Source organism: Polypterus senegalus, chromosome 12 (assembly GCF_016835505.1).
Source record: "Polypterus senegalus isolate Bchr_013 chromosome 12, ASM1683550v1, whole genome shotgun sequence".
Lineage (NCBI taxonomy): Eukaryota > Metazoa > Chordata > Cladistia > Polypteriformes > Polypteridae > Polypterus > Polypterus senegalus.
This window is the reverse complement of record NC_053165.1, coordinates 31,841,312-31,864,698: the sequence shown is the minus strand read 5'-3', so window position 1 is coordinate 31,864,698 and position 23,387 is coordinate 31,841,312. Positions and strand designations below refer to the sequence as shown.

General features: G+C 42.3%; 1 protein-coding gene across 1 annotated transcript; it reads right to left on the bottom strand.

The window, feature by feature from the left end:
- Positions 1–2,350: 2,350 nt before the first annotated feature.
- Positions 2,351–9,931, bottom strand: si:dkeyp-117b8.4 (E3 SUMO-protein ligase ZBED1). Its single transcript, XM_039770868.1, has 2 exons — positions 9,445–9,931; positions 2,351–4,761 (listed from the first exon to the last, which is right to left on the bottom strand). Exon 2 carries the CDS (start codon positions 4,751–4,753, stop codon positions 2,450–2,452), a length of 2,304 nt encoding a protein of 767 aa, XP_039626802.1. The 5' UTR covers positions 4,754–4,761; positions 9,445–9,931; the 3' UTR covers positions 2,351–2,449.
- Positions 9,932–23,387: the final 13,456 nt, after the last annotated feature.

Below are 23,387 nucleotides of genomic sequence, written 5' to 3'. Positions count from 1 at the left end.
GTTTTGACTCAAAAACACTGCCCCAAGTTCTTTTATTACCATATCCCCAGGAAAAGTGACTCATTGTGCATTAAAAATAGGTCATATCGACTTTGTGGTCCTTCAGTTTGCATTATCGCACACTTTCACTACCTCAGTATTTCTTTTCTCTTGTGCTCCACAGAAAGTGTGACATGTCAGGTGGCTTGGTTCTTTCAAAATTCTAAGGCTTTTATCAAAAATACAATGCAGTGTAATCACTTCAGTTCACATTTATTGTTATTTGTATAAAGTACAATAAAACACCTATGTGCTCTTTTCACTAAGCTGTCACCTTGGTATGAATCTCGCTCTGTAGGCTATATAAATTACAACAATGCAAAATGTAATGGGCAGAAAGTAAGCATCGCTGAAGAAAACATTACAGCAACCTAGAGGAGAACAGGCCATTCAGCCCAACAAAGCTTACAAGTCCCATCCACTTAATTCTTCTAAAATAACATGAAATCCAGTTTTGAAAGTCCCGGAAGTCCCATTGTCTACCACACTACTTGTTTGCTTATTCCAAGTGTTTGTGGTTCCCTGTCTAAAGAAAAACTTCCTGATGTTTGGGCAAAACGTACCCTTAACAAGTTTCCAGTTGTGTCCCCGTGTTCTTGATGAACTCATTTTAAAATAACAGTCTCGATCCACAGGACTAATTCCCTTCATAATTTTAAACACTTCAGTCATGTCTCCTCTTAATTTTCTTTTGCTTAAACTGAAAAGGCTCAGCTCTTTTAATCTTTCTTCATAATTCAACCCCTGTAGCCTTGGAATCAGCCTAGTCGCTCTTAAAAAAGGGAGTCAAGCTAAAGTTAGAAAATGGGATTTATCAGAAAATGGAACGAACCTTAACAAAACTTATAATGTCATTTCCCAATCTAGTCTCCACACTTCTCAACACACTTTTGCCACCTGGCTGGCAGTGCCTGGATTCCAGCAGAATAAAAGGTTTTGTCTTGTCCTCACAACCACTCATACACTGCTTTCTTTGTGTTGTTATTTGTCTTGAATCAACGACCACCCAGACATTTTTTAGTGGTCCAAAAAGGTGGAAATCACACAGTGCCAAATCTACTGAATAAGGAGGATATGGCAATACCTTCAAATTTCAGTTTTCTCCAGACAAGCCTTGGTGTTCTTAGCAGTGGGTGTGCGAGTTGGCACTGTCTTGCAGCAAAAGGACTCCTTGAGACAGCAGTCCCTGCCATTTGGATTGAATAGCAGGCTTCACATCGGTCTCCAGCAAGTCACAATCACCTGTACTAGTGAATGTAGTACCCCTCGGCATGTAGTGTTTGACCATCACTCGGGTGCACGAGTGGTTGCGAGGTCACAAAAAAAACCTTTTATTCTGCTGAAATCCAGGCACTGCCAGGCGGGTAACGCAAGTGCATTAAGAAGGGTGGAGACTACATCGAGAAATGACATTATTAGTTTTGTTAAGGTTCGTTCCATTTTCTAATAAATCCTATTTTCCAACATTAGCTTGACTGCCCCTCATATGATGTGAGCCCACATCTATCTGTTGTTACAAGCCAAGGCAGAACATAAGTATAGAAGAAACAGCATTGCAGAGATAAAACTAGGATTATAAGTGGAACACAGTTTGTCACTGGGGTCATGTCGGGTTGTAATAACTCCCCTAACAATGGAAGCTGTGAGCAGACAAGTGAGCAGGAAATGTATTCTTACCTCAAGAAAAACTGTTCCAAGAAACTGTGATAAAATAATTATTTCTAGTTTCCTTCTGTTATCACAAGGATGCCTCATGCACGCGGAAGGCATGTTTTCTTAAATTGAAATCTTTACTGCTTCAAAGTTTTAAGGCTTTTTCATTCTCCTATGGATGCTGGAACCCTTCAGCCCCATTTTAAGCTGAAAGAAGAGACAAGGCATTTTAAAAATATATATAAAACGCTTCATTTCACAATGCAAATGTATGAGGAAAATTAATATACATAATGATTGTGAAGAAATAACTGACTTGAAAGGTACAAAACTTATCCTTTAAATTTGTTGAGAAAGATATAAAATAGCAGCAGGCTTTGCGTTACTTACCTGGGTTAACTTCAGTCTGGTGGTGAGTCAGCCCCAGTCCTGGCCAAATTGGGGGGCTTTCATATACTTCAGCTTAAATGGAGATTACAGAGCAGTGCGCATAAAATGTACTTCTATTAATGTGAAGTGGATGTGCAGTATGGGGTGTGAAGTAAGCTGTAAGAAAAGAGAATGGGGAAAATCATTTCCCCACACTCCAGACTGTGTGCAGCACACAGTTTGGTAGAACATGGCAAGAGGGAACAAAAATAAAAGGGCAAGACGGCAGTACCAGGAAAGTCTTTTATGGTTTTATCATGATACAGACTTTCAGGTCAAAATCATTTACAGGCAAGAGCTGTTCAGAAACAGAAGCAGGACTGAACATCTATTCACTGAGCAAGGCATTGCTGTCCAGAGAGGTTATGGAAGGGTAGAGCAGCTCAGGAGACACAAACGTATCCTTACATGTGGCGTTGACCTTGAGCGCCTCAATGAAGTCACAGTTGTGGTGCAGAAACAAGGTTTGGTCCAAGTGCTCTGACGAGACTGTGGCTCTGCGCTGAATGGCTGCACTCTGCTTGGATGCAAATGCATGCTCAGCTGAGATGGCTGTAGCTGGAATTGCAAGATACTGACGGGCTAATTTGGCCACCACTGGGAAGCGATGTTCTTTGCCCCTCCACCATTCCAAAGGGCACATGCTACGCTTGCACAATGGTTCAGCAATGTAGTTTTCCAGCTGCTGGTGAATCTCTGGCATCCTCTCAGTGGGGTCCTCTCCCAGCAAAATGTCATACATGCTCTGGGTTCTTCGTTCCTTACTGGCTACTGCGCTTCCACTTTCACCAACCACTACTTTAATGCTTCCAGGGCAGGCAGCAACATCCTCTTCCTCCTCTTCATCTGCAACTTCTTCCTGGCCTAACTGCTCTGGCACTTGTGGCAGGAGGATGAGCTCATTGTCCTCTGTGGAACCACAGGATAAGGGTGAATCAGAGGGAAGAGTCCCCCGTGGTTCACCTTTCAGTTCATCTAGCCTCACTGGACAGGGGCACAGGCCTGCCATAGGATAAGCCTGCAAAGACAACAGGTCTTTGACCTTGTCGTGAAGTTTGCTGCGGCTGTCTGGACTCAGGAAACGCAGTTCTTTGAAGCGTGGGTCCAGAAACGATGCCAGCACGGCTGGGTTTCCTAGCATGGCCTCCTCCTCACCTACCTGCCAATGCTTCTCCATCTCTGCACGAATCCGAGCAATCATACTGCGCACAGTCTGGGCTGAGCACTCTGCCATCTGCTGGCCAAGGAGGCGAGCCACTCCATGAAGGCATGGCATGAGAGCCGAAACAGAAGAGTTGTTCCATTCACTGAGGAAGGAGACGGCAATCTTCACTGTTTTGAGTACAGGGACCAATTCCTGCAGCAGTCGCCACTGGTGGTCTGCCAGGTTGGTGACGCTACACTCAGTAGCCTGCTCTTCCAGCACGGAGCTTATCACCCACTTCAGCTCCAGCAGATTCTCACACATGTCTATGGTAGTCAGCCAGTTGTGGGGCTCATCTAGGACCAGACGGAAACCTGTCTTATTGGCTGCCTCCACTTTAGGGTTCAGGGCCTCTGCTGCTTTGGTGTTATGCTGGAAGTAACTCACAATCCCTCTGGCTACCACCAGCGCTTGCTGAACTGGTTCAACCGTCAGGCCTTCACGTACACTCAGTTTCAGAGCATTCCCTGTACAGCAGAGACTTCGCCATCTGTGCAGTTCCTGCAGAGGTCGGGCACACGTTTGCATAGAGGTCAGACTGTCATGGACCACACCAAACACAGAGTTTTCAGGAATTCTGAAGCTGCTCAAAATTGCAAGCAGAGTTTCCTCCAGGACACCCTCGTGAGAAGCCACCGGCTTAGTCTCTAATAGGCAATGTGCCATCCTCCAGTTACGGTCAATAAAATGTGTACTGACGCTTAGGTAGAATCGATCACTATCAGGCACTTTCCAGTGTTCTGTGCAAAGTACCACTGAGTGCGGAGCAGTGGTGTGGTGAAAGTACAGTTCCAGATGCTGCTTCAGAACATTGTACTTGTGCCATAGCAGGCTTCCCAGGTGACTAGGTGATGGAATTTGGAAGGAGGGCTCCATACAGCTCAACAGAGTCTTGAAACCCTTCTCCTGCACAACAGACAGAGGGTGAAGGTCTCGGTAGATCATTTCCAGGATCAGCTCTGTCACTAGGCTGGCACTGCGAGAACTGTCAGGTGGAGGTGGGGGGAAACTGGTGTGATCTGGGCCACCCACTGCTGTTATGGCCAGTGTTTCAGTTGTTCGGACTCTCTTTGCCATACTATCTCCATGTAGCCCAGATATCTCAGCTTCTTGCAACTCCTCCTTGACTTGGTGTTGCTCAGGGAAGTTTGGAGGTGGAGGACAGTTGTCTCGAATGCTGTGTCTGCGAACTAGGTGTTCACGCATAGTGGTGGTGCTGTTGTGGAAGGAGAGTTGCTTCTTACATACATTACACTGCACATGGCTCTCATTCAGCTGTGTGTAGTAGTTCCATACCTTGGACTTGCGGCGATCCACAGCGGCAGCATATATCGGCCTGCCAAGCCCAGGACCTAGTGAAACCCTCTCTGCCTTCCTCTTGAGAACTGAGCCCAGACCCACAGGACTGGGGTAGGCACGGAAGGCCATGGCTGCTCCTGTAGAGAAAACAGAGACTGTAACTGTGGGCCAACTAGAGTCAAAGAATTGCATTGGGAACCACAGGTACATAGATAGTGACCTAAATCAGCTTAATTTAAGGTATGGTGGGAACCGCATCTCTACTCACTGATTACCTGCATGACATTAGTATTTATGCTTATTAAAGTAGACCGGCAAGAGTGAAAGGGAAGGTCTACAAAATGGCAGTAAGACCAGCTATCTTATAAGGGTTGGAGACGGTGGGACTGACCAGAAAGCAGGAGACAGAGCTGCAAGTGGCATAGTTGAAGATGCTATGATTTGCATTGGGTGCGACGAGGATGGATAGGATTAGAACTGAATACATTAGAGGGTCAGCTCAAGTTGGGCGGTTGGGAGACAAAGTCAAGAGGCAAGATTGCATTGGTTTGGACATGTGCAGAGGAGAGAGGCTGGGTATATTAGGGAAAGGATGTTAAGGATGGAGCTGCCAGACAAAAGGAAAAGAGAAAGGCCGAAGAGAAGGTTTATGGACATGGTGAGAGAGGTCATGCTGGTGATGGGTGTAACAGAGCAAGAAGCAGAAGACAGGACAATATTAAAGAAGATGATCCACTGTGGCGACCCCTAACAGGAGCAGCCAAAAAAAGAAGAATTTCAAATAATGCACATCTAGAACAAAGTTAACTGTTTCTGGTAAAATCTAGAATAGTTCAATATGATTTTGTGGGTAGGTGTTGCTAATAAACGCTGCCCAAGCACCACGGCATTAGAATTTAAAAGTTAATACATATCTCTCCATTATATAAAAAAATCTTGGGAGAAGACAAGACCTGTTCAGAGAGACGAGACATGACTTTCTCAAAAAGACACTTTCACATCCCGCGAGATGAGTCTTTGTGCCAAGAGATTTAACCAAGCCCGGGGCCAGAAAAAGACAAAGAGTAGATGACAAAGTAGAAGGTCGTAAAGAATTCAAAAATGTTGGCGTGATACACATGCAGAGCAGGTCAGAGATAATGGAAGTAGGAAAATTCGAAAGTCTCAAAAAAAAATGATAGCAAAGATTGCATTAGCGCAAACAAACGGAAATTATTACTTGGTGAAATAACGGAACAGCGAAAAGAAATTGAATATATTGTTTGAATTTAAACTTTAAGTCTGAGACTTGTAGATCGTCTAATTCATGTTGCCAGGAGAGGACAGTTCCGTGTCTCAATTAAAAGGATAGAAAATCTTCCTCTTCATAGGAGTGCACCTCGGGAGCGGGACCCCCAACAGGAGCAGAGGATGTATGGGGGAGAAGATAGACAGGGCAGCGAGACAAAAGGACAGCTGCTGTACAGGCTTTTAAATGTTCGAAGTGCCGCACAAGATGCAGATCACGCAGCACGGCAGCAACAGCAAGCCAGTAGTTCATCGAGCAAAGAGGAGGTAATAAAAAAACTTCTTTGTTTCCAATTGTGTCACCATTTAAGAAGGGGTTTCGGAGAAGTTACTGCGTCTCCTTGAGGTGCGTTCAGCCCCCAACTTCTCAACGCGAGTGACAGAGACACCAAGTGGCAGACATGTAGTGCAGGCGGGAGGGAGGGGTTGGTTGGTGAGCAAAGCGAGCTAGTACTGTATAAAGTTTGAGTTTCAGGTTGACAAAACACACTTTTAGAAGTTTAATATCGATGTATACACAAATATTCCCTAGTAATAAATAAAGTATTATTTATCTATCTATCCCTCCATTTACAGTGCATCCAGAAAGTATTCACAGCGCATCACTTTTTCCACATTTTGTTATGTTACAGCCTTATTCCAAAATGGATTAAATTCATTTTTTTCCCTCAGAATTCTACACACAACACCCCATAATGACAACATGAGAAAAGTTTACTTGAGGTTTTTGCAAATTTATTAAAAATAAAAAAAACAGAAAGCACATGTAAATAAGTATTCACAGCCTTTGCCATGAAGCTCAAAATTGAGCTCAGGTGCATCCCGTTTCCCCAGATCATTCTTGAGGTGTTTCTGCAGCTTAACTGGAGTCCACCTGTGGTAAATTCCATTGATTGGACATGATTTGGAAAGGCACACACCTGTCTATATAAGGTCCAACAGTTGACAGTTCATGTCAGAGCACAAACCAAGCATGAAGTCAAAGGAATTGTCTGTAGACCTCTGAGACAGGATTGTCTCGAGGCACAAATCTGGGGAAGGTTACAGAAAAATTTCTGCTGCTTTGAAGGTCCCAATGAGCACAGTGGCCTCCATCATCCGTAAGTTGAAGAAGTTCGAAACCACCAGGACTCTTCCTAGAGCTGGCCGGCCATCTAAACTGAGCGATCAGGGTAGAAGGGCCTTAATCAGGGAGGTGACCAAGAACCCAATGATCACTCTGTCAGAGCTCCAGAGGTCCTCTGTGGAGAGAGGAGAACCTTCCAGAAGGACAACCATCTCTGCAGCAATCCACCAATCAGGCCTGTATGGTAGAGTGGCCAGATGGAAGCCACTCCTTAGTAAAAGGCACATGGCAGCCCGCCTGGAGTTTGCCAAAAGGCACCTGAAGGACTCTCAGACCATGAGAAACAAAATTCTTTGGTCTGATGAGACAAAGATTGTATGCTTTGGTGTGAATGCCAGGCGTCACGTTTGGAGGAAAACAGGCGCCGCTCATCACCAGGCCAATACCACCCCTACAGTGAAGCATGGTGGTGGCAGCATCATGCTGTGGGGATGTTTTTCAGCGGTAGGAACTGGGAGACTAGTCAGGATAAAGGGAAAGATGACTGCAGCAATGTACAGAGACATCCTGGATGAAAACCTGCTCCAGAGCGCTCTTGACCTCAGATTGGGGCAACGGTTCATCTTTCAGCAGGACAACGACCCTAAGCAAACAGCCAAGATATCAAAGGAGTGGCTTCAGGTCAACTGTGAATGTCCTTGAGTGGCCCAGCCAGAGCCCAGACTTGAATCTGATTGAACATCTATGGAGAGATCTTAAAATGGCTGTGCACCGACGCTTCCCATCCAACCTGATGGAGCTTGAGAGGTGCTGCAAAGAGGAATGGGCAAAACTGGCCAAGGACAGGTGTGCCAAGTTTGTGGCATCATATTCAAAAAGACTTGAGGCTGTAATTGCTGGCAAAGGTGCATCGACAAAGTATTGAGCAAAGGCTGTGAATACTTATGTACATGTGATTTCTCAGTTTTTTTATTTTTAATAAATATGCAAAAACCTTTTTCACGTTGTCATTATGGGGTGTTGTGTGTAGAATTCTGAGGAAAAAAATGAATTTAATCCATTTTGGAATAAGGCTGTAACAACAAAATGTGGAAAAAGTGATGTGCTGTGCATACTTTCCGGATGCACTGTATCTGTGCACTTCAATTACGGGTTAAGCATTGCGCTATACTTGTACCAGTAGTCTCTATTGGACCAGTTAAGTTTCCACAATTTTTGAATGTTCACTGTGTACACCTAAACTTCAAAATTTTATTACTACTATGAAAATGTATGTTTACAAATTGAATTCCTAAGATACCCCATAACAACACACAACATGCCATATGTTCATATTGCATACTTTGGGTTCTTTCATATTTGTATTCAATTATATTTTACAAATGCTAGGTGAATAGGGACTAATGAGCAAGGTTCATATTAAAACTTCTCTTATATCAATCCATACATTTTCTAATTTGCTATTCCAGTTCAGGAATACAGGACACTAGCTCCAGGTGCAAGGTGGGAAACAACCCTGGATGGAACATTCAATACACATTCTCATATGGCCAGTCCATAGTTGCCAACAGCTCTGGGTTTGAATCTCAGCATAGGCACTGCCTGTTTGGCGTGTGTATGTTCTCCAAGTGTCTATATAGGCTTTTTCACCGGGTAGATCAAAAATGCATTTCCATTTTCAATAAACATCTGATGTTAATAAGCACACAATTTCACCCTCTGTGGAACAGAGCTAATGGATCTGGCAAGTACTGATGCGTCAGTGGGAACCTTTTTATACAGATTTGTGCTTTAAGGCACCGTCTACTGTTTTTCTTAGTACGTCCCACTTTCCTTGCTATATTCTTTACCCAGAAGACCGCCTATTGCACAACGCTGCCTACATATACAGATATTCAGTAAATGACCTTTTTTGCACTATGTAAATCTGACCATGTCGCCTACATTTTTTCTCTTTCCAGGTGAACAACCATACTGCACGAATCACCCAACGTTATGTTCTTTTCTTGATTCTTGGCTACATCTACGATGCCCGTTATTATTCAACTTGAGTGCCGCTCAAGCTTTGCACCGTTGCTTCGTCAAAACAGTTACGGAGAAGGGCAGTACGTGTGATGAAGAGCAGATGAGATCGTTTATTGGGATAAGATTCGATCAGAATGAGGGTCGAAGGAGTTCGAACGGGTCTGCTCATTCTAATGTTTCGGTGACACCCACAGCTGGGCGGTGTCCTATACTACACCGCAGAGATATATATATAGTGGGCAGGCAGAAGGGTCACACCCAGCGCATTCGCTACTGCCACGGCAGTAAGGATAAGCTCCCTTTAAGGTGCTACACGTCTCGAGCCTCTTCGTATGCTGGCAGCAGCCATCACTCTCTCAGATACCCACCCCGATGGTGTCTATAAATTAACCTGGATTCCTTGCACCGATTAAAATCTGCTAATGAAACGTCCCGAACTTACCTGTCCAGCGATTGTTATCCACGGCTGGAACACCTACAGCGAGACCGAGGAAGTGTTTACTGTCACCCTTTCACCCGGAAGTCTTCCTAATGTCGGGGCTCTTCACAAAAAGGACAGACTAAAACGGAAGGCGTAGACGAGCTCAGGATCCTGTATCGACTCCCTTTCTTACATGCTTATGCAGTTCAGCGTCGGACGAGCCGTGCGTATTCTGGCAGCATTAAGTGTTAGGTGGTGAGAAAGTCGTGGACATCGTCAGCATTTGTTTCTTTTCGGTTTTCTGTTAAATGTCACACAGGGCTGAGCGTTGTTCTCTATCACAGACCCTTTTCTCATACCTTCCTAGGGAGCGCTGAGACTCCCCTGGGACAGTCGATAACGGTGTGTACTGGGTTTGCCCCACAGGCGAGGCTGAAATTAGTTACGTATTGGCAGCTACTTAGGCCGCAGTTGTACTTCACGCGACGCATGCTGCAGAGGACGCTCCTGCTACGCAAACGTTGTAGTGTTTATACTTGCTCGCGTACTTTACGTAAATCTGGAGGAATCCACCAGATGGCAGTGCGAGATATTATCACGGTGAGAACAGGTTCGGCTTCGCTGTGTTGTGAATTGCCTAGAACACCCATTAAATTACGATGGCACCTTACCGCAATATCTTCGACGAAGGATGTTTATTGATTAAATCCATCAATCCAGGGATCTGTCCATTCCAGCAAGCATTGGGCACGAGTGAGAAACAATCCTTGGACGAAGCCTCAACTCATCGCAAGGTGAATACAAGCACACACATACACTAGCGTCATTTTAGCGGCACCATATCCCCAAATCTGCATATCTTTGGAAGGAAACCGGAGCACATTGTGGAATGCAAGCAGAATATACCAGCAACATAACTCCTTGCAACACAGCAGTGCTACCGCCCCGCCACCGTGTCACCCCCATGTGTGTATTTATTAACAGTATTCATTATTTAAACGAAATTATATGTAAAATGTAACATACACATTTTAATGCATTTCATCATGAAAGTGATATCAAGTATAAATCTAAAGATTCTAAATGTGCAGAGAGTTGGAATATCATACATTTAATTTGTTCAGTTTGGCGATGTATTGCTGCTGAAGCAAAATGCCGACATACAGATGCATTCGTGTTGCTTTTATATTCAAGCGTCGCATATTCCCGATCGTAATGACACGATACATTTTAAAAGTCTCAGTGCCGTCTATTTTTTTTTTGCAACTTCACATCGGCAACATAATGTATAGCGCTGTATTTGAGCCACTGAGAAAAAAATAAAAGACACGGTGAAAACGTGTATTTTGTGATTAAAGTGGAAATTTCGGCTTTAATCTCGAAATGTCCACTTTAACCTCGTAGTTTACTTTATTATTAAAGCAGACCGTCGTAAACGTCATCCCAGTTTTTAATCGCTACGAGCTTCTTGGACCTGACAGCAGGTAAAGTAAAAAAATAAAAAAATAGACGGCACAAAAGATGGTATGTGAGACTTTTAAAATGTATCGTGTCATTACGATCGGTAATATGCGACGCTTGAATATAAAAGCACCACGAACGCATCTGTATGTCGGCATTTTGCTTCAACACTTTGAACTATTCATCAAACAGCAAAGCGCGCACATCGATCCCCGAAGAATCTCCATAGAGGCTTGCTGTCACATGTAGATAGTAAACAGAGACTCTGACGTCAGGTTCCGACTTTTAGCACACTGCGCCCCCCGACTTTTTGCTGGTACTGCAACCCTAAGGGCTCATTATACTTCACGCGACGCGACGCATGCTGCAGCGGACGCTCCTGCTACGCAAGCGTTGAAGTGTTTATACTTGCGCGCGTACTTTACGTAAATCTGGAGGAGTCCACCAGGTGGCAGTATCACGGTGAGAACATGTTTGGCTTCTCTGTGTTGTGAATTGCCTAAAACACCTATTAAATTCCGATAACACCTTACCGCAATATCTGTGAAAAGGATGTTTATTGATTAAATCCATCAATCCAGGGATGTGTCGATTCCAACAAGCATTGGGCACGACTGAAAAACAATCCCTGGACGAGGTCTCCGCTCATCGCAAGGTGAATACAAGCACACACATACACTAGCGTCATTTTAGCGGCACCAAATCCCCAAATCTGCTTATCTTTGGAAGGAAACCGGAGCACAGTGTGGAATACAAGCAAGAAATACCACGTTTTCACCGTGTCTTTTATTTTTTTTTTTCTCAGTGGCTCAAATACAGCGCTATACATTATGTTGCCGATGTGAAGTTGCAAAAAAAAAAAATAGACGGCACTGAGACTTTTAAAATGTATCCATCCCGTAGGATCGGCATAGAGGCTTTCTGTCACATGTAGATTGTTCCCGAATGTAATGACACGATACATTTTAAAAGTCTCACATACCATCTTTTGTGTCGTCTTTTAATTTTTTTATTTTTGCAACTTAACAACAGCAACATAATGTATAGCGTTATATTTGAGCCACTGAGAAAAAAATAAAGGACACGGTGAAAACGTATTTTGTGATTAAAGTGGAAATTTCGGCTTTAATCTCGAATTGTCCACTTTAACCTCGTAGTTTACTTTATCATTAAAGCCGACCGTCGTAAACGTCATCCCAGTTTTTAATCGCTACGAGCTTCTTGGACCTGACAGCGGCGGCAAGCAGCAATAGATCACCACACAGAACAAATTAAATGTATGATATTCCAACTCTCTGCACATTTAGAATCTTTAGATTTATACTTGATACCAGTTTCATGATGAAATACATTAAAGTATGTATGTTACATTTTACATATAATTTCATTTAAATAATGAATACTGTTAATAATTACACACATGAGGGTGACACGGTGGCGGAGCAATAGCACTGCTGTCTCGCAGGGAGTTACGTTGCTGGTATTTCTTGCTTGTATTCCACACTGTGCTCCGGTTTCCTTCCAAAGATAAGCAGATTTGGGGATTTGGTGCCGCTAAAATGACGCTAGTGTATGTGTGCTTGTATTCACCTTGCGATGAGCGGAGACCTCGTCCAGGGATTGTTTTTCAGTCGTGCCCAATGCTTGTTGGAATGGACACATCCCTGGATTGATGGATTTAATCAATAAACATCCTTTTCACAGATATTGCGGTAAGGTGTTATCGAAATTTAATAGGTGTTTTAGGCAATTCACAACACAGAGAAGCCAAACATGTTCTCACCGTGATAATATCTCACACTGCCATCTGGTGGACTCCTCCAGATTTACGTTAAGTACGCGCGCAAGTATAAACACTTCAACGCTTGCGTAGCAGGAGCGTCCGCTGCAGCATGCGTCGCGTCGCGTGAAGTATAAATCCAGCCTAATTCGCTTCCAGACAGCTGCTTATTCATAAAGCTTCTGCAAATCTGTTACTTGGTCAATGTTAACAGAAAGACCGATGCCTTTATTTTTTGACCGGTCATATCCGGCAAAGCTGGTACATTCCCAAGTTTAATGAACAGTATAGGCGTCACATTTAAGTAGTAATATATTAAATATTACAAAAACAATTAAAAATATTTATTAAATAGTGTATCGTTTATTAATTTCTGTTAAGCAGTGAATTATATTACATGCTAGCTGTTTCACAATGAGTGTCAGTTATAGGGCCATCGTTTAATCGAGTGTATCAGAAGTACTAAATAACTAACTGGGTGCTTTTTCTGTATGCAATATTTGTATTGGCAGGGCCATGTAGTGGACGCCAATCCCTGTGTTTTAGGGTTTGGAACCTGCCACTGTGTCACTATGAGCAAGTCGCTTCATCCCAATTGGGAATACAAACTGAAATGTAACTAATCATATAACAAAGGTTGTTAAGTTGCCTTGGATAAAGGCAACAGTCAAATAATAAGTAACAACAATAGTAATATTGGGTTTTTGGAGCTGCTTATTCTTGAACATGCTATTCACAATTGTCCATTACTGCATTAGCCTAAATCTTGTTTTTTCTCAGCTTTTCTAGTGACTTAGCTTTTGTTCATTGTCATTAACACTGTTTTACTGGAAAGCATATTCTTTTGAATTGAAATTGTGGCTTTGATTTAAAACCTTATTAAAGAAAGATACGGCCCCTAACAGGACAATTCAGTAATCAGGCAAAAGAAAAGCGGTTCATGGTATCTTTTAATTACACCTTGTCAAAATGCCTTGGAGGGAGCATTCTTCAAAAGCAATCTGTTACATGCATTGTCAGAATGATCAGTGAAAACAAAGAATAAAGGTTCATTTTATAAACTACTGAAATTTACATACAGTGTCAATCAATGCATACATTTTACTCTTGTTGGTTCCTTGGTCAGTCAGTCTTTGTCCAGCCTGCTATGTCCAAACATGGTCACGGGGATAAATAATTGAAATGGATGGTTATTCATGGATGCGGTGGGCTGGCGCCCTGCCCTGGGTTTGTTTCCTGCCTTGTGCCATGTGTTGGCTGGTATTGGCTCCAGCAGACCCGCGTTACCCTGTGTTACGATATAGTGGGTTGAATAATGGATGAATGGTTCCTTGATTTTCACCCAAATGACTTATCAATATAATTAAAGCCCAGCGCGGTGTCCGTGTCCTGTTCCGCGTTCCTTTTGGCTGTATAGCCGCCCCGTAGAAAAGCCCCAGTCCCTCGCAAGAAACGGACACTCAGCAAGCATTCACACAGATTAGCTCAATGACGCGTCTCTGCCGCACAACGAAAGGCAACTGAAACCCCTACAGAGAGAGAAGACAGATTACGCCGTGATCGCGAAAGAAAGAGGCAAAAGCGTGCCAATGAGACACCCGACGAGAGGTCCTTACGATTGAGTCCTTCAACTGTGGTCATCCAACGCGCAGCGTACGATATAACAACTGTCTATTCTTGTTTATAGGATAGCTGCTGATTTCTTAGTCATCTTTCAGTACATTTTGTTGTTCACTTGACCTTTATCTGGTTTCCTGATATGCCCGAGAAGGTTTCTGACATTTATTAACTGTTTATGCTATTTCTTTAGGATGGATGCTACATTACCCTAAATTATTCTTCCACAAAACAGGTTATCAGTAGCCATAATGTGAAATTTGAGTTTCCCCCTTAATTTCACATTGTAGTCATGACTCTTTTGTTCCTGTCCAGGACACTGCTTTCTCTTCAGTCATCCGTTCAACCTATTGGTTACTGAAGGTGTTTGCTCAATCACTTCTACAGTCTTCATTTACCTAATGTACTCTTTCAGCACAGCTCAAATCATTAAATTATCATAGTAATAAATATGAACCAAATAAAGTGTTGGCTAATTTTCATTTTTGCCATTAAAGCTACCTAATTTCAATCAAAACCATCAGGACATTTTTGAGGTTTTTGGGGTATTTAGTTTTTCTATTGTTGCGGTGGGTTTTTCCCTAAAATATTAACATAGCAATATTTCCTTTGTTTACAGATACCTACTGCCCTAAATTGCAATCCTGCCAAATTTCAGCTTTTAGCTAAATGGGAAATAGTGTTTTTGTTGGTGAGTGAGAGAATAGGTCAGTCAGTTTTGCATTTTACATATCTACGCGTATATGTGTGTGAGTGTGGTTATGTATTTATTACTTTTGCTATATCATTAATAAGTTGTTAAACTTTTAAAGATTGTGGTGGTGCGAATCAGCTCCACACTACCAGTTGCATCCCAGGAGCCTCTTGAACTCGCTACTGCTGATATCGTACCTGAGGGATTGGCCAGCAGATGAGGACGCTCGCACAGAGCAAGGGGTAAGTGCATAAAAGTGCAAAAGTGCTTTTATTAAAAACCATCAAAATCACTGTTCAAAAATGTTCAATAAGTAAATAATCAATTAAAACTGAATGCTAGTGGACTTTAAAAACAATTAAGTACATAATCCATTAAAGCAAGTTTAAAAACACAGTGCAGGAAGCTGCCCATAAAAAAACATGAACCCTGGTGCACTTCTTTAAAAATGGATGTCTCCTAGGCTTCGCCCATTACAGGCTCATGCAACAAAGGAAACATCAAATCAGCAGTTGAGCCAACCATCTTCGTCTGTTTCTAGGCTCAGACCCCTGCAGCATTCTGTGACTCAGGCAATGCACTGTGCCAAGCCTCCAGCTCCTGCTGCCAGGCTTACGTCCCTGTGGTCCAAAGCTCCACCGCAGGACACCTCACTGAGCCTTCCAGTTCCTCTGCAGCTGTGCTGCCTCTCTCTGGCCTTATGCGGCGAGGAGCTCCAACCGAGCAATGCCTCAGTCACTCCAGCTTCTAAATCGCTCAGCCAAAGAGACCTCCTTCAGTCATTGGATGTTGGGTATACACTCACTTGAGGGACTTCCCCCTCTGTTGTTCACTCACTCACACTGGTTCTCTCTGCCACCCACCGTCACTCCATTCTTTTTATAACTTACTTTCTTCTAATCTGTGTTTTCTTCCTTTTTTTAATTCGATTCTACCCTTTTTGCGTGCCGGCTTCTCCTTATGTCTCCATGAGCGCAGTGTTCCAATCACATACACTGCAGGAAGCCGATGAAGCAATTGAGACAAACCACACCTTAATTGCCCCAATTACTCCACCAACCCGCTGCAGGTGCATGAGCACACACACCCACTGATGTCGAGCCAGCCTATTATTTATTTATTCGTTTACTCCAAAATCAGTCACCTTTTTCCCAGCTGCGGACCCACAATACCACAAAGATCACAAAGCAAATCTTTTAAAATGATACTGTACATTTGTGAACACATCTGGAACCGAATTCTTCTAGACAGCCACACAGTAGCAATTATATCTATTTTCAATATAACAACAGCAAGGCCACAAATGAATAAAATATATTTTTAGATACTGGCCAACAAGAAGGCTCTCATTATTGTATTTTAAACACAAATAACCTAACATTGGCACAGTTTTATTGTGGAATTGTAAACTGGTCAAAGTTATGTGACAGGTTTTCCTACTTTTTGCAATCAAATGAAGTTATAGCTAGTCAACAAAAGTAAAAATGAAACAAAATTGCTAGCTGAAGTTTCCCAAAATATTAGAGACATACTTTATAAATTCAAATTTATCCTCTAAAACACACTAGAAGAGACTGATGTCTTGTATTTTAAGACTTTGTGCTTACTTCTTAGAAATCAACAGAGGCATTCCACACTGGCTTCAGATTTCAGATAATCAAGAATTATGAAGTTTGTACCTCATAGATTTTAGTAGCAATTGCATCGTATATGTGGCGACCTTGAATGTGCCTACAATGAGTGGCAGCTTTTTTCTACTGTAGTTCAAAATCGATCCAATAGACTGTAATTCCCAAAAAACTGTTATTGTGCACAGACTGTACATATAAACTGGACCTCCTCAAAAGTCACTTTAGTTCATATTCATTCTCATAAGCGTCATAAAGTTACTTAGTAAATGTTTTCTATCGGAGGAGTGCTTCGAGTAAGAGGTATCTTGCTAATACAGTTTCTGAAAACAGTTGTGACTTAATGGGCTCCAAATCCTTCACAATATACAAAGCAATAATGTTTTGTAGCAGAGAAGGTGCCATAGCAGACTTGTTTTGAGCAATGACATCTATATTTTCTTGTATGGTGACTGATGATGATATATAACAGTAAAAGAGTAGTGCCTGCTGGGTGCTTTTGCTAATACATTGGGATGAAGAAAATCAGTGCAGACAAAACCCTACAACTTGAGGGCCTTTTTCAGAAATCTCTGCCTGAGGGGAGTACCCCAAAATACAGCCTTATTATTCAAAAAATAGTTTGTTAAAGGGGTAATATTATAACTTATTTTTCAAAAGGATTACATTCTGTTGCTCCTGATACAAAATCTGACATTACATGTTATTAACAATGCATCATACCCAACTCTACTAATGAATAAGATGTACTATAATATTTAAAGGGCACTATGAAGGGCTAAAAGGCATTGGGCCAATCTAATTGTCACCATTTTGAGGAAAGCTGCTTCTGTTAAGTTATGCCCAGCCCAATGTAGGTGCCTAGGTGAGAATGACTGGTAAAGTCAGGATTCTCCCATATGTAATGAATGAGATTTAAAATGTTGTTTTAAATGGCACCGTAAAGGGTTACAAGGCATTAAGGAGCTGCAAATAAATCTCTTACTTCAGCCTTGTGCCCCTCTGTCTATTCCCATAGTCTCTGCCCTTGTACATTCTGCTTGTGGGAGTCACTTTAAGGTATCCTACACACCATGCCTCTGCTATCTCAAACGGCATGAAGCAGTGTATAAGTTGCAGGTCTACTAGGAGATCCTTCCATGTTGTCCGGCTCTTGGCCCTGTCATGAATAGTGAGCCCAGCAAATCCTCCCAAAAATCTTCCCTCGGCAGCTTGTACTCACAGTCTCATTCTTTCAGTCACTACCCAGCACTTGTTACAACAGGTGAGAATATGGATATGGGTGTTTGCAGCTTAGCTTCCAGCATTACCTCTACAATCCAGTACAACATCTGTAAAACTGTTGTCAATGTAACAATTCATTTGTCCATTTCATAATCACCATAGTCCTCATTCATGAACAAGAGTCAGTTACACTTTATGGCCAAAGGTTTGTGAAACTCCCAACAAATGTTTTGCACCCCTTGTTAACAGGTGCATAAATTCAAGTGCATAGCCATGCAATCTCCATGGAGAAGTATTGAAAATAGAATGGGCCATACTGAAGAGCGCAGTGAATGGCTAGGCCAGTCATCTATTTTAAATCCAATTGACTATGCCTTCCATATGCTGTAGAGAAAACCTAAGGGGATAGGCCCCCAAAATACCCAGGAGTAGAAGATGGCTACATTCTCACTAGAGAAGATCCTCAGCACCTAGAGATGTCTATGAATCACAGACTTCAAGCAGTCATTGCGTATTGTTGTGTTCCAAACATCATGATGGCCTGAAATGGGGGTGAGGTAAGTATAAAAAGTGTCATTTCTACATGATGTGTCTGAAATGTATGCAAAGACCATTAAATTAAAGCCCATGATGTGCACTTTAGTCACGTCTGAATTGTTTGTTTCTAATTTTAAACAGTGGAGCAGAGGGGTAAATCAATGAAAAATGTGTCATTGTCCCAGACATTATGGAGGGCACTGTATCTAGGTGCTGGAGGATAGCAGAGGTCGCCTTGAACAAGCTGGCTACATTCCATACAAAACATCTGAAACAAATCCTGCACATTTTCTGTCGAAGAACCATCTCTAGTGAATATATATCTCAACTAGAGAATATTGTCACCATTGTGATGAAAAGACGGTAGAGATGGATTGGCCATGTCGTCAGATGGGGAGGGTGGTCTGTCATTAAAACTTTATTTGACTCTTTTAGAGAAATGCAAAATGGGCCAGCCCAGGAACTCATGGTAGTATACAGGTGCCAGTCATAAAATTAGAATATCATGACAAAGTTGATTTATTTCAGTAATTCCATTCAAAAAGTGAAACTTGTCTATTAGATTCATTCATTACACACAGACGGATGTATTTCAAATGTTTATTTCTTTTAATTTTGATGATTATAACTGACAACTAATGAAAGTCCCAAATTCAGTATCTCGGAAAATTAGAATATCAATCAAGACCAATGCAAAAAAAGGATTTTTAGAAATGTTGGCCAACTGAAAGGTACGAACATGAAAAGTATGAGCATGTGCAGCACTCAATATTTAGTTGGGGCTCCTTTAGCCTGGATTACTGCAGCAATGCAGCGTGGCATGGAGTCGATCAGTCTGTGGCACTGCTCAGGTGTTATGAGAGCCCATGTTGCTCTGATAGTGGCCTTCAGCTCTTCTGAATTGTTGGGTCTGGTGTATTGCATCTTCCTCTTCACAATACCCCATAGATTTTCTATGGGGTTAAGGTCAGGCGAGTTTGCTGGCCAATCAAGAACAGGGATACCATGGTCCTTAAACCAGGTACTGGTAGTTTTGGCACTTTGTGCAGGTGCCAGGTCCTGTTGGAAAATGAAATCTGCATCTCCATAAAGTTCGTCAGCAGCAGGAAGCATGAAGTGCTCTAAAACTTCCTGGTAGATGGCTGTGTTGACCTTGGACCTCAGAAAACACAATGGACCAACACCAGCAGATGACATGGCACCCCAAACCATCACTGACTGTGGAAACTTTACACTGGACCTCAAGCAACGTGGATTCTGTGCCTCTCCTCTCTTCCTCCAGACTCTGGGACCTTGATTTCCAAAGGAAATGCAAAATTTACTTTCATCAGAGAACATAACTTTGGACCACTCAGCAGCAGTTTTGTCTTTAGCCCAGGCGAGACGCTTCTGACGCTGTCTCTTGTTCAAGAGTGGCTTGACACAAGGAATGCGACAGCTGAAACCCATGTCTTGCATACGTCTGTGCGTGGTGGTTCTTGAAGCACTGACTCCAGCTGCAGTCCACTCTTTGTGAATCTCCCCCACAGTTTTGAATGGGTTTTGTTTCACAATCCTCTCCAGGGTGCGGTTATCCCTATTGCTTGTACACTTTTTCTACCACATCTTGTCCTTCCCTTCGCCTCTCTATTAATGTGCTTGGACACAGAGCTCTGTGAACAGCCAGCCTCTTTAGCAATGACCTTTTGTGTCTTGCCCTCCTTGTGCAAGGTGTCAATGGTTGTCTTTTGGACAACTGTCAAGTCAGCAGTCTTCCCCATGATTGTGTAGCCTACAGAACTAGACTGAGAGACCATTTAAAGGCTTTTGCAGGTGTTTTGAGTTAATTAGCTGATTAGAGTGTGGCACCAGGTGTCTTCAATATTGAACCTTTTCACAATATTCTAATTTTCTGAGATACTGAATTTGGGACTTTCATTAGTTGTCAGTTATAATCATCAAAATTAAAAGAAATAAACATTTGAAATACATCAGTCTGTGTGTAATGAATGAATCTAATATACAAGTTTCACTTTTTGAATGGAATTACTGAAATAAATCAACTTTGTCATGATATTCTAATTTTATGACCGGCACCTGTACTTTCATTCAAAACTAAACATGTGGTTGTATAATTTTCTTGTATAGAAGCTGTAAAATGCCTGTTCTCTCCTCAGTATTGTATGTTACAATTTTCTAGTATAGAAGATGCAAAATGCCTATTCTGTCCTCAATATTGTATATTTTGCACAAATGAATGTAATCCTTCATGTAGAGCAGGTCTCAGATTTTAAGCATGTCCGTGATACTGCAGTTGTAGTATTTTTAAAACCCAACACTTCATTCTATGAATATTCTGACAGTACAATATTAAGGTCAAGGTTACTTTATTGTTATCAGCAACTGTGTACACGTACATAGTGAGATGAGACAACATATCTCCATGAGACACAGTGTAACATATAGCAACATACAACAAAATACAAGTTGCGGCAGAAACAGTACAATAAATAGATAACAGAAAATAAATACAATAAATATAAGTATAATAAACAGACAAATAGACAATACAACATTGTAACAGTATACATTTGTATGCATTCAAAAATCTGTTGATGTGCTGAATGAAACTCAGTCTTGCAGAACCCGAGTCGAATTTATGATATCGTTTTCCAGACAGTAGAAGAGAGAACAGACCATTTAATGGGTGGGAATGGTCTTTCACAATGTTCATGGCTCTGTCATAGCAGCGGGTGCGGTACATGTCTTTCATGGGAGGTAGAGGCACACCGCTAACCTTCTCAGCTGTAGTGTGTTGCAGTCCAAATCATTACAGTTAAATTTTTTAAATTGGTGCTGAACACCTTCTGAGGGAAGACAGTAAGAAAAGAGATTGTCATAGACTTTACAAGATGGTAGTTTTTTAAAATAAGAATATAATTATTTGAGTATGTGGCACCCTAAAAACATTAAGGACAATATTTTAACCAAGCCTCTTTTTTGTTAAGTAAAATGGATAATATTGATGTTCAACATCTGTTTTCCAGTGTGTTGGTCAATTTTGGGCTAATTTGTATTTTTGAAAAGACACATACTAAACACAATTTAGAGTGTAACACATAATTAAAGCAACACTCAAAATGACTGGGGACAATAAAACATCAGTGGAACTCAAGGTTATTATAGTTTTGCCTTTTTATATTAGTTTTTATTTCTATATATTTTTTTTTACCTTACTTGGAAATTCAAATTAGTTTTACTTTTCCTTAATCGTGTATTTTTAGTTTTAGTTTAGTTTTTATTTTACATTTCTATTTTATTTTTATATATATTAGTTTCAGTTTTAGTAATTATAGTATAGTTAAAGAGGTACAATGCAGTTTAGTTTTTGTCTCACAATGAGACACAACTATACAACTTTGGATATAATAAGAATTAATGTTAGTGGAAACTTGCAACACTACACAACACACTTTACTATTTGTTTTTTTTTTCTGATAAAAACAAGCATAATCAAAACCAGGTACTGAATATGAATAATTTTATGCAATTTTATAATTTTTAAAATATTTTTTTATGTCATTTGTGCTGAACAAATCTGCGCTGACTGTTGGCACTTTTTTTTCTTTTCCTTTTATTGCCCAAAATGGGCCAATTTGTAATAAACTTTAGGTGCATTTTAGGGTGTGAGGGTTTTTTACTCTAAATGTCTACAGCACACAACATATTCTGCTCCAACAACAATGTGCTTATAATGAATGCCTTCAATATTTCATTCAAAAATCTCAAACAAGAAGAGAGAAGAGATGGGCGGAGCTGTCAACTGATCACCACCTGGTGGTAAGTTGGCTTTGATGGTGAGGGAGGATGCCGGTTAGGCCTGGTAGGCCCAAACGTGTTGTGAGGGTCTGCTGGGAATGTCTGGCAGAGTCCCCTGTCAGAAGTAGCTACAACTCCTACCTCCAGCAGAACTTCGACCACGTCCTGAGGGAGGTGGGGGACATTGAGTCCAAATGGGCCAAGTTCCATGCCTATATTGTTGAGGCGGGTGGCCGGAGCTGGGTGCCTGTTGTGGCAGCAATCCCCAAACCCGTTGGTGGACACCAGCAGTGAGGGATGCCATCAAGCTGAAGAAAGAGTTCTACCGGACCCTTTTATCCTGTGGGACTCTGGAGGCAGCTAATAGGTACCGACAGGCCAAGTGGAATGCGGCTTTGGTGGTTGCTGAGGCAAAAACTCGGGCATGGGAGTAGTTTGGGGAGGCCATGGAGAGCGACTTTCGGACGGCTTCAAGGAGATTCTGGTCCACAGTCTGGTGTCTCTGGAGGGGGAAGCAGTGCAGTGTCAACACTGTATATGGTGGGGATGGTGCGCTGTTGACCTCAACTCGGGGCGTTGTGGGTCAGTGGGGGGAGTACTTCGAAGACCTCCTCAATCCCACTAACATACCTTCCAATGAGGAAGCAGCGCCTGGGGACTCTGAGGTGGGCTCCCCCATCTTTGGGGCTGAGGTCATCGAGATGGTTAAAAATTCCTTGGTGGCAGGGCCCCAGGGGTGGATGAGATACGCCCGGAGTTCCTCAAGGCTCTGGATGTTGTAGGACTGTCTTGGTCTCTGCAACATTGCATGGACATCGGGAACAGTGCCTTTGGATTGGCAGACCGGGATGGTGGTCCCCCTCTTTAAATAGGGGGACCAGAGGGTGTGTTCCAACTACAGAGGGATCACACTCCTCAGCCTCCCTGAAAAAGTCTATTCGAGGGTTCTGGAGAGGAGGGTCCATCAGAAAGTTGAACCTTGGATTCAGGAGGAACAGTGTGGTTTTCGTCCTGGTCGCAGAACAGTGGACCAGCTCTACACCCTGAGCAGAATCCTGGAGGGTGCATGGGAGTTTGCCCAACCAGTCTACATGTGTTTTGTGGGCTTGGAAAAGGCGTTCGACAGGAATCCTGTGGGGGGTGCTCCGGGAGTATGGGGTACCAGACCCCCTGATAAGAGCTGTTCAGTCCCTGTACAACTGGTGTCAGAACTTGGTCCGCATTG

Coding starts and splice junctions, on each gene's coding strand:
- si:dkeyp-117b8.4 (XM_039770868.1), bottom strand. CDS start 4,753: ATGGCCTTCCGTGCCTACCCCAGTCCTGTGGGTCTGGGCTCAGTTCTC.